This window comes from Ostrinia nubilalis, chromosome 12 (assembly GCF_963855985.1).
Source record: "Ostrinia nubilalis chromosome 12, ilOstNubi1.1, whole genome shotgun sequence".
NCBI classification, from domain to species: Eukaryota; Metazoa; Arthropoda; class Insecta; order Lepidoptera; family Crambidae; genus Ostrinia; species Ostrinia nubilalis.
In genome coordinates, this window is record NC_087099.1 from 12,462,171 (window position 1) to 12,474,461 (window position 12,291).

Here is a 12,291-nt window from a genome sequence, read left to right on the forward strand (position 1 = left end):
TCATTGTACAGTCACGATGCTGTAACAAGGTGAAATCCTTGATATAATAAATAAGTCTTCCAACTAAATTAGTTTAGTAGTCAATGACATATCATACTCGAAGTAATGAGTTAATAACATAATCGTTACAAACGTTAATCACGCCAAACACATAACCGAATATATTAATTAATTACAATCAGATTATGATCTACAGATTGTATTGAGAAATATGTGTAGGTGATAGCCTTTGATGATAGATTACTTCAACTAAACATGCAAGTAGAATGTGTAATACTTGTCGAACAAGTTGTCGCATTCGGCTTGAGAATTATGTTGTCTAATTTATTTAATCCATTTAGATGACTATGAATTTTCTTGATTCGTCATTCCGTATTCTTATTACGTTTACATGAATAGATAAATAGTAAACGTATCATCGTTAATACTAGATATGTAAAAGTTATTTTTTGTATAAAAACTACAAAAAAAGGTAATTATTCATTGCACAAAGGTAACCTACCACCCACGAAAATCAAATACACATTCAGAATCAGGGTAATTTATACAGCCAAAAACTGTTTACTTAGTAACGGTCAAAATTAGTTTAAATCATAAAGGTGGTGTACCACCGATGTACAACGTTTCACTAGTTGATTCTCTCAGGAAGGTCTTTTTTCATTTATTCGCTCTTATAAAAGTACCACAGAGCTTATTTACGTCATTGTTTGAGACAGTGCGCGCACATGAAAACTTATAAAAAATGTATAAACATTTATTGTTCGCTCGAACATTTGGTGGACTTGTGCCTTTAGTGTGTTTGCCTACTTGATTGCGGACGGCTATTTTGTGGGTAAATAACGTAACGAGGGCCTTTCTGAAATAGGTCTGGGGTAATCTAATATGTATGAACTCAACACACATTAGCCATTAATTTTAATCCTAGGTAATTCATATAAATTCAAGTTTTTTCTGTTTAAAAGTTATCAAGGTCGACTGTCCAGAAGTAGTAAAATATTATTTTGGTTCCTTCACATAGGTATTTCTGATTTCTAATTCATGTATTTGAAATCAAAATGTGATACGACAAAAGTGTCCACCAGAGAAAAGTTTCATACATTCACCCAAAAATCATTACACATTAAATACACTAAGTGTTGCATTATTATGTACGTATGGTTGTTGGTACTTTATATGCTTGCCCGTCTTTAAACTCGTACTCAGCCAAATAAACACAATTTTCCTTCACAAACATGTGCTCCGCATTCTGTATCGAAATTGAATCGAAGAGAAGATGTGACGAAGTCTTGTAATCCAATTCATTAGTAATCTTGCATATATCTTCGTCTCTACTACGAGTAAGATAAAGCTTTTGAGCTTTAGAGTTCGTTCGTTTCCCGATAAATGATATCCCTTTATTCGCATAATATCAGATTCTCAAAATATCAGATTCTTAAAATATTAGATTATCGAAATAGCAGAATCTCAATATAACCGAAAATGGACACTCAACGTGAAAAATATATTTGTATTACCTATATAGGGTGTCCAGAAAGTAGAGGTCAAGCCGAAATGAACATGTTATCTACTTTAAATAAATATGAAGAATACTAATTTAATTGCTGAGAAGATTAATATGTAGTTACATAACATTGTTTATGATAAATGTTACCGTGCTCCCCGCTATGAGTAGAGAGCAAGTTGGACGGTCAAGTTTCAGAAACCTGTGTAGTTTATGCGTATGATTGCCGCTGCATTTATTTTTAAATCTATGGGGATTTTTTTGTTTGAAATAAGTGTTTGTCTCATATTTAAAAATAAATTCGATTTAAAAAATAAAATGTTGTCTTGATTGTACTTTGGCTATATTGAGAATCTGCTATTTTGATAATCTGATATTTTAAGAATCAGATTCATCAGTGGATATCATCCTTTATTCGCTTATGCGAATTGATATCCACTGCTGGACAAAGGCCTTCCCCAAGGATTTCTACAACGACCGGTCTCTAAATTCTTTGTCCAAAAGAACCTATGTTACTTTTACTAACATCTAGGTATCGGTCACAATGGCAGTTCACGTCGTTCAAACTCGTAGTTGGTTCAAGTTGAAGGTCGTATTATTTAGGAAGTCTTACATAATTGGTAGCTTAAACTTAAGTCAATGTTTGATAGAAGTTTTTATCATTATTTCAAAAATAAAGTTACATTATAGAACTTACTAAGGTAAAATAATCCGCTGTATGGGCCGGTGAATCATTTAGCCTTCTGACCATGATAAATATACTCCTTGATACGGCTAGCGGCGTGTTTATCGTAATAACAATATTCCGTATGTTATGATATGAACCGCTTTGTCGGCGTCGATCGATCGGGTATCGCCCGCAACACGTTTTCTAATAAATTTCTAATGGTGTTTCTTGCAATGTCCCACTTCAAGCAGTACTCCTGTGGCTTTGGTAGAAGTGGTTTGCAATGTGCCACGTTTCGCCGCAGTAATTTTGTTAGCACGGCTAACTTGTTTGAAAACTTTTGTAGTACAAAGTTTGTTCGTAACAGTGTGTTTACATTTTAACTTTTATTGTAACTGTGTATGTGTGTGTAGTCATGATTATGTTATTATTTGTGTTATCTCGTTACGAACGAACACCGTTTTTCTTGTCTTCTGTATACTACGGAAGCTGCAGCTGGTAGCAGTATACACTTCGTAGCAGTATACTGTTCGTAGCAGTGTACTGTTCGTAGCAGTATGCTGTTCGTAGCAGTATACTATTCGTAGCAGTATACAGTTCGTAGCAGACCGTACTCGTAGTAGACGCTACGTTTCGTAGTACACGTCTTTTGTAGCGGTAGTCCACTTCGAAAGACGTGTACTACGAAACGATTTTAGTAAATCTCTGGAAAAAGTGTCAATATTGTAACCGGAGCTCAGACTTGCCAGCACAATGGCTCGGAAAATAAGAAAGATATTGTAAAGTCTACTTACGAGAGTTTAGAGCGCATTGTATTTTACACAGAAGTGAAACGACGATATCGCGCAGAAGCTCGTAAACTGTGAAATTGTTTGCACATAAAGTAAACGGTTCTTGTGTCAGTGGGTGGGTAGGGCGATTGTTTTCATAAGAGATTCTAAGAAAAGAATTGGCACAGTTGTGATGTTGTAATGACATATTGTTTGTATTGTTTTGTAAAAAATATCTTGATTGCTTATGAAAATAGTTGCATTTCCAATTAGTAATAATTTGCGCAAGGGTTGAAAACGTAACCCTTTTTCGGATGACTGAACTTACAACATTACATAATATTTTTTACAAATAATTGTTTGTTTATTCGTAAAAATGTTATGTAGCATATTGACGAAACTGTTCATTGTAACAAACAAATTAAAAAAGTACTTTGTTTTGCCTGTTAAACCCAAGAGCACGTAAATTCTTACTTTTAAGGAGCCATTATTTGGAAATGGCAAAACATCACAAGGATTTCTCAAGTTCGTGCAAAGTTAAAACACAATTTCTGTGACGACGCGACGTCCTTAATGACTTATTCATTGTCGGATCTTACAATAATAGCAGTGGATTAAGAAAGCCGATTCGAGAGCCACTCTTTTGCAAATTACGGAGTTATTGAGGGATTACCAGAATTATCGAGGGAGTCGCAGAATTTAAGAAGAGAGCGGTCATAAATGAATGGAAAATAAGGAGTACCTACTTCTACTTAATGGCCACAACTTATAAAAGGGAGAAAAATAGAGCTAGAGAGATCGCTGCTTACCATTAGAGGAATATGTCTATGTGTTGATGGGCGTAGTGACAGAGGATAAATAAAATGGAAAGAGATTGGTGGCAGCTGGCGCCTCGTCGTGACCTCTACGGAGTACCGGAGTGCCTCGCCTCCTGTGACTCAAGGGTTGGTTTCGTTTCTTGTGCTTTTTAGATTAGTGTTATTGATCATGCTTATTTATTTGTTCTTCTTCTAAAAACTTATCTAGCATGAAACTGTTGAGCTATGTTACTCTGGTATTAGATCGATTTTCGGTCGATCGATCGATTAGTGGAAAGAAAATAGAATTTAAGCACCGATTTAATCCTTTAATTACATACTTTGGGCGTTAAGGTATATTATACATATTTCATTTGATTTAATTGAAGGCTTAAATATTGTTAACGTATCACAATTAAACTTTTCTGTTGGAAAATGTGTCCTACTTTCCTATTTAGTTTTAGTTGTCTCTAATTCCATCTAACTTTCGGGCACGTAGCTTTTATTCTAACAGCGGCTCGTTGCGGAGTTTCGTCGTGTTAATAAGTTCGCAGTTTGCATATTAATTCGAGTTTCAGTCAAAACAAACGTCAGAGACACGCCCCCAGACGCGAGGGTAGCGTGTAGATTGGTAAAGTTTATTGAAATTGATTTTTTGTTAACGAATTGAATAAGTAAGGCTGTGAATTTGAAATCGTACACGTGTGTCATTTGAGGTTATATATTTTATTTAAGTACATAAGTAACATTAAAGTATTAAGTTTTACCCGTAATTGCAGTTTATAAACAGTACTGAATAGTGAATAACAGCGCTACACAAAAGTATAATTTTGGCAATTTTCTTAGATACGAAATTCATTACAATTTCATGATTTTGAATATTAAACAGGAAGAACAGCCCTTTTAAAACCGAGAGCCGTTTGAATAAAACATTCGGAAGATTTATGATGAAGGCCGGTAGGGCCAGTTGCCTGAAAGGGATTTGCACGACACCGTTATAAATGATAAAACGGGTCGCAGCCGGCTTCAGAAACGGGAACAATATGACATATTCTACGAGTATTACAATATTAATCAGATTAAGATGTGATGCGAGAAATTAGTTTTATCATCAATACAGTTTTCTTCAGACCGCACAAAACTGACAAATAAAAGAAATTGTTAGGGAGAAATTTGCAACGGAAACGGCTGTATTCGCCAGGAATAAAACTATAATTTTGAATAAACATTCAACCTTAGTTATTTATTTTCATTTCAGTTACATTTAAATTCTAAAGTCTCGCGATTTCAATGCAAAGTTCACAATTTGAATGTCGATAGAGTAATCAAAGCGCACTTGGCACGCAATCGGCGAACTACTGATATGAATGACTGCAACGAATGGTAGAGCCATTGGAAAACAACTTTTAAGCCCGGGTGATAGCGTCCTCAGATTTGATCGGAACTGGTGTGCATGATTCCAATGATGAAGGTCAAATAGGATACCAACGTTTATAAGTTTGCGAAAATAATAAATAGGATTATGGAATTAGAAGCTGAAAAAAGGGTTTAGTTGTATCTCTACATCCTTTTCGTATCTTGATCCTATGCAAAAACTGTATTTCTTGGATCACCGCACAATAATAGTAGCTTATAATGTATTTGTATTTGCTTTGACGCAAATACTTATAGTCCGGCATGTGTCTCAGTCATGGTCACTTCTCTCGGAGTGTGACGCCGCTGACGTCATGGCTCCCAGCTGACTGTCAACCGTTCGCTCGGTCATTTCCGGATATCGGTATGACGCGAACGTAATCATCGTGAATATGGGATTAAACGTTTTCCAGCACATTTGCGGAAAAAAACGAGCGGAGTCATGACAATAACGTTTTTGCCGTAAATGCTTTATTGATTTACTTGGCTTTTCCCACAACTCCGCTCGCCCGAATGTCGATAGGTTAATTGAATGTAGGAGTGTTTAACTCCGGAAGTCTATTGTTATTTGGACTGGAAAGGGAAAATATTCAAAATAACACGTTTCAACTCCAAACAAAGCAAGAGAATGTCATTATTTCAATGTAATCTCACAAGGGATGCTATTGAAGCGCAAATAGCCCTAACAAAAAAGATACGACATCCATTCTATCAATAAATGAGGACTCGAACCGTCTTTACCTTTGTTTCAGAACTTTTCTAAATGTTTTTACGGAAATAAGATCCTTTTGTCACGCAGATGTTTGTTTCTATCAAATTATCCTTCTTTGGTTTTTTTTTTTTATAATTTTGTAGACTTTAATTTTAAGACAATCAAGAAATTGATTCAGCGATTTTAATGGATTGTTTCTTTCTTCCCCAGGGCATGGCCTTCTCCATCGAGGAGAGGCAGGTGCTCGGCATCCACGGGCTGCTTCCAGCCAGGGTGAAGAGCCAGGAAGAGCAGGTCCAGCTGTGCAAGCTGTCTATCGACCGCTACGAGGACCCGCTCAACAAATACATCTATCTTATGGGATTGCTTGTGAGTTTACCTTCAATAATACAAAACCTATCTTTAAATAGGGTTCACCACTAAGCATACAAAACATGTCTTTAAATAACTACTAATAATAGTTTATTTATGAGATGCTAAAATTGGAATGGTACACAATAGACACAATATTTTTCCTTTCGATAGCTTCTAAGCTATCGATTCTTTTTAGCAATAATTTTCATGCGTCATCCAAGAGATCGTAATCGAGCAGAGGTCGCTGACATAGCTTACCGGATTAGCAGCTAAACTAGGCCATACAGCGTTATGGAGGGCCGATGGGGAATAATGGTTATGATCCGAGCAACGACATACCTACTTAGGTATAAAGCGATGGAGCACTTACTGCTTATGGTTTGTTCCCTAAACTAGGTAATCAATAGTGAAAGAACTAGGGTAAAACTAGGTATTGGTTTGAGGTAAAAAATATGATGGTGATGATGTCAATTCTAAAAGCAAAGTAAATAAAGTAGTTTTAATCTGATCGTTAGTCGTCACACAATTGAGTTTATTATGATAAGATCGAGATAAGATAATATGTAATTTACTGCTGTTAGGTGCAACCTTGTAAAATATTTTTATAGGTTTACTTTTTATTTAGAAGTAGATACTTCTCATATTAACGCCTACATATTTTAACGAAAACATGCTATGAGCGCCCTTGGGTTAGAACTCCTACCTAATTGACTTTAGCGTGTGAAACTACCTCTAGTCAAAGCTTCTAAATTTGATAAGACACTCATATGATTAAAACCTGCTTAGTGCCAGTTAAATCGTATTAAGAGCATGAGGCAAGAGGTTCCGTCAAGCGTGATTCCCGCCGCGGGCGTCTTGCAAGCCCGCAAGGTCATCCCCTATGTCATGGAATTAATGGCCATTACAAGGTGTTGCGAAAACTTGCTACAGTTTTGACGTCCAAGGCAAGCACTTATGCTGTCGTTAAAGTAAACTCTAGTAAAGTTATACGAAAAATATTCAGCGACTTGTCTTACATTACAAAAGAGGAGCAAACTTGTCATAAATATCGTTATCTGCCAGAGAAATGCAATCACTGCCAATTTTTCCTATCTTATTTACGTAATCGGATCGGTCGATCAAACGTAATGGGTATTCCTACTAAACTTAAAATCTAGCCATGATAACAACAATCAGCACACTGCAAACTTTGGCCTTACAAGGCTACGCCGATAATTTCCTCCTCTCACAGTGAGAATTTGTGCTCTGCTGACAGTGATTTAACATTTATAGGATCGCAAATATTAATGCCTCGTCACGTATCTTGACAAGGTCGTATTTTTCGCACCCATTAATGGTTATTATCCATTAAGCTTACCTTTATGCAAAACTCGTGAGTATAATATTGATATACCTAAAGAAAATTGTAGCGTTTTATAAGAATGAACAGTGAATACATCAATGATGAAAAGGAGTTATTTGATGTTAAGTAATAAGCTAGCTTAGATCTATCTACATTTATTTTGTAAATCATTGAAATACCTTGTTTCTCATTTTAAGTGAAATGTACAATTTCTTTTGAGAAATAAATTCTTAAACCTGAACCTACAACCTGAAGCCTAAATGCAGTCTCGGATAGTAAAAAAACAAACTCGTAAGCACTCTTACTTTAAAATTGAGTCGTCTTATGTTTTTTGTCTAGCTACAATCTAGAATAAATTAATCGGAATACAACTTTATTCGCCAACGTCCTCTCTTTAGATTGAAAGTTCAAATGTGCATCTCATCCATCTCGCGAGCCCATGCGCCCGTTGTGGACGCGGCTTAAGATATACCACATACTAAACCGGTCCCATTTCCAGGACCGCAACGAGCACTTGTTCTACCGCTTCGTCGGCGAGAACGTGGCCCAGATGCTGCCCATCGTGTACACCCCAACCGTGGGCCTGGCCTGCCAGAAGTACGGGCTGGTGTACCGGCGCCCGCGCGGTCTCTTCATCACCATCCATGATAAGGGACACGTCTATGAGGTGCTTAAGAACTGGTAAGTGGTTACGTAGGTTTCATGTGATTTGTAGGGGAGACCGAGGAGACTTTCATGTAACAGGTTTGTTGAAATTTCTCTGAATCAACAGTTTATCGAGCTAGCAATTGCACGAATTCGTTACTCTTTTTTTCAACACTCCATTACGGTTTTCAGCTCGCTTCAACAACTCTCCTGTCCATCTTTTTTTTAGTCTTTCCATAGAATCCCCTCAGTAAAGATGTTTACTTTTACTTCATAGGCCTGAAACAGACGTTCGTGCCATCGTAGTGACAGACGGCGAGCGTATCCTCGGTCTGGGAGACTTGGGAGCGTGTGGTATGGGCATCCCTGTCGGCAAGCTGGCGCTGTACACCGCTCTCGCGGGCATCAAGCCACACCAGTGCCTGCCCATTACACTAGGTAAGAAATGAAGAAAGAAAGAAATGACGCTTCACGTCTTACTTAGAGGCAAAGGTCTACTGTGTTGAAGAAAGATTCACGTAAAAAGGTCAAAATATTTCTTCGTAGTGGCAAAGGTTGAAAGCAACTTGAAGTGGTTTTCTTTCAATGGACAACACGCATAAGTTGTAATATTAAGTTAAATTATGACTTAATTTAAAGTTTAGATCACACACATTACACTAGTTTTTATTTCACCTCAATCCATCCAGTATTACCGAAGATAGAGCCTCGAGAAGTTTACGGACATTTTAAAATTTTCAAAAATTTCCAATATTCGCGCGTGACGTCACAACATGATTTTGCAGCCCCCGCACGTTAACCCATTTACCACTTTTTGTCTTTTTCCAACTAAAATAAAATTTTACCTAACTGACAACTGTTGTTAGTTGTCATCGTTCAATCACATTTCAAACTAGGCGCTAAAAAAGTAACCATTATTATGCCACCTATTGCCAATTTTGTGCACTATGAAGCCATTTTTACATTTATGCACTTAAATATAAATTTTCTGGAAAAATAACCAAGTTTGTGTCTCTGTGCTCAATAACGAGTAAATAGTCCAGTTATTTGTTAATTTTACTTGGAAAGTTTTCCGGAATTTTTGAAAATTGGTGAATAAATAGATTTCGCTATGTTCTTTCCGAATTTTGTGACCTCGTTTATAGCCGCGCGCGCGCCCGCCTTATTGAAAAAAATCCGCCTTAAAAAGGTTTTTGACAACTACTTTTTTCATTTTATAATTTTTGGGACATAGACAAGCTAAGAAGCTTTGATAAATGTGATAAATTTCATGTAATGTAAGTTAAATAGATTTAGAGTTGTGAAACAGTCAAATTAATGTACCTGCTAAATTGCGAGTTCTTTTTTCTTTGATCATGGCAGGACACGCTGCCGGGTGTCCTAAATATGCTGAAGTATAAAAAAATTCGCGTTGCTGAAGTATACATTTTTTTTGTCTTGTTTGTTTCTACATTACATAATTTTGTATCCTACTAATATTATAAATGCGAAAGTTTGGATGTCTGGAAGTTTAAAATAAAGTAAAGTAATGTTATTTCTCACCAACATAACAGATAATATTATGATAACAAACAATCAGGAAAAACAAAAAGTATGAATGTTGGTGGGTTGATACCTGAACTAGGAAGATTCCTGTGTCTCAGGTTTGTTACTCTTTCACGCAAAAAGTACTCAACGGATTTTGTTGAAACTGTACAATATTATTGTTTTGTTTGTACCCCAGATTAACATATAGGCTATAATTTATGCCGATCTGTGACACTAAATTTCACGCGGGTGAAGCCGCAGGCAAAAGCTAGTCGTGAAATAAATAGGAAAGTTTAAGGTTCTGAAACGTGGTCGCTTACTATGGGCCTCATAAGAAGGCTCAAGGTCACCCAAAGGGTGATGGAGCGGGCTATGCTCGGGGTTTCCCTGCGTGATCGAATCAGAAATGAGGAGATCCGCAGGAGAACATAAGTGACCGACATAGCACGCAGAATTGCTAAAATCAAGTGGCAGTGGGCGGGACACATAGCTCGTAGAGACAGACAGAGTTGGGGCAGAAAATTTCTTGAGTGGCGACCACGGGCTGGAAGACGTAGCGTGGGCAGGCCTCCTACTAGGTGGACCGACGATCTGGTAAAGGTCGCGGGAAGAACCTGAATACGGGCAGCGCAGGACTGTTCATTATGAAAAACCTATGGAAAACCAAAAGGCCTCTCGCCTTTGTCCAGCAGTGAACGTCATTTGGCTGTAACGACGAAATAGGAAAGAATGTAACTATCAAAAATCTTCTCTAAGGCAGCATTTTTCCAATTTCGCAACGAGCGCGGCAATCACACTTAACTAACAGAGAGCATAGCGAAATCTATTTTAATCACCAATTTTCAAAAGTCCCGGAACACTTTCCAGGTAACCACGTTAATTTGTACCAAACGACTGGACTACAATTAAATTGATATAAAAATTTGGGTACATCTTCTCAAAAACAAAAGAACTGGTGCTAAAAGGGTTAAGTGACGTTTTGACATTTGTAGAGGGCCTTGTAGAAGGGGAGGCTATGGTGCTGAATGTGGATTAACTCGAGTGTCATAGTAACTTATTAGACTGCTAAGCTTGATGATAAAAAGAAAAATATTTTATTCAATGTGCATAGTCTGGTCATAAGTTCTGTCATATGATAATAACTTTTGAATTTTGAATGAAGGTTTCAAAAACATTTTTTACTGAATTAGAATTAAAAAGAAAAAATGTGCGATAGTTCGAATTTTATTGTATGTGTAGTGGACGCATAAAGAAGTCCGAACTGCAGTTGTCACGTTGCATTGCTACGCGCCAAAGCAGATTTTCGTTGTGCTGAAAAAGTTTAGTTTATCTTTTCATTAAGTGATAGGTATAGGTGTACCAGAATCTCATGGCAAACAAAAATATTGGAAAAGTGTGTCTTTCATATGGCAAATGTCTATGGCTTTATTGTCACCTGTCAAAGTAAATCAAGTGAACTGTCAGTCGCTGCAGAAATTTTGTAATCTCTTCATGCCTATTTGTTATTTTTGTGAAAAAGTCGAAAAAGCTCAAGCAAGTCATATTGTTTTCAATGTGTATTGTAAAATAAGGCATAATTCAAAGTCAATCTTTGATTTTAAAGCGCGTCGTTGAGTTGACAGTAAGTTGGAGTGAAATTGGATACATTTAGTTTATTACCTAACTGCGTCAGAAGGAGGGTTTTTTTTAAATATTATTCTTATAATAGCTGCTTTATCGGGGGTTTCAGGTGTACCTCACAAATTGGTGCAGAGGAATGGTGAAAATGTTATGACCATGTAAATAAAATTGAAAAAGATTTCATCAAGTAAGATGTAAGATAGAATAATTGAAATGGTGGAAGAGCAATTTATAATAAATACCTCTTTATCTTGATCATCTATTGAAGAAAAGTGGAATCCTTGGAATCGTTTTCTAGTTCTGAATGTAGTGATTAGTTATAAGTATGATACATAATAAAATTAGTTACATAAAGTAATATACGATTTACTTATTTTTCAAGACATTTTCTTACTATTATTACTGACGGGATTGCTACCATGTACCTTAGTTTTGAGTTTCCAATATTTCGGCACTGTTGCAAGCGCCATGGTCACGGAGTAACTGAAGAAATTAAAACCAGACATCGTTCAGACGTGCGTTCAAAAGACCTGAGATTTAAAAAAATCCCACGTTTCGTTTAAACAGTAAGCGAAAAAAAAGTGACTTGAAAATGGAATACAAAATGATAATGTATGGTAAATGATAAGTCTTTATCAATGAAGAAGCAGAAGTTCAATTTCATGTGTCCTCCATCTAGGCTAGTTTCCATCGTCACTCAAAGTTTGGCTGCGGTCTCAAATTTGGGCTTAATTGAGGTATTTTTTGGGTGAGAGGCATAAGAACTAATGCCGTTTTATATCAAAAATTCATACTTAAAGGTAATCAACCAGGTACAAAGTATTTCCTTGTATGTTAGTCTGCCACTCTTTAGTAAGTCCCGAAATCCCCGCTTCGGCTCCCCTACTAACCATTCTAACCATTGTACACAGATAATATCTTACATGCAGCTTTTCATGTTACT

General features: G+C 36.6%; 1 protein-coding gene across 2 annotated transcripts in view; it reads left to right on the forward strand.

The window, feature by feature from the left end:
• Nucleotides 1-12,291, forward strand: part of LOC135076961 (NADP-dependent malic enzyme) — a 49,626-nt gene that overhangs the window by 27,646 nt on the left and 9,689 nt on the right. For both annotated transcript variants that reach the window (XM_063971491.1, XM_063971490.1), the window contains exons 3-5: nucleotides 6,071-6,229; nucleotides 8,056-8,237; nucleotides 8,479-8,639. In XM_063971491.1, the coding sequence (XP_063827561.1) occupies nucleotides 6,071-6,229; nucleotides 8,056-8,237; nucleotides 8,479-8,639 (502 nt within the window). The remainder of the gene's footprint in view (nucleotides 1-6,070; nucleotides 6,230-8,055; nucleotides 8,238-8,478; nucleotides 8,640-12,291) is intronic.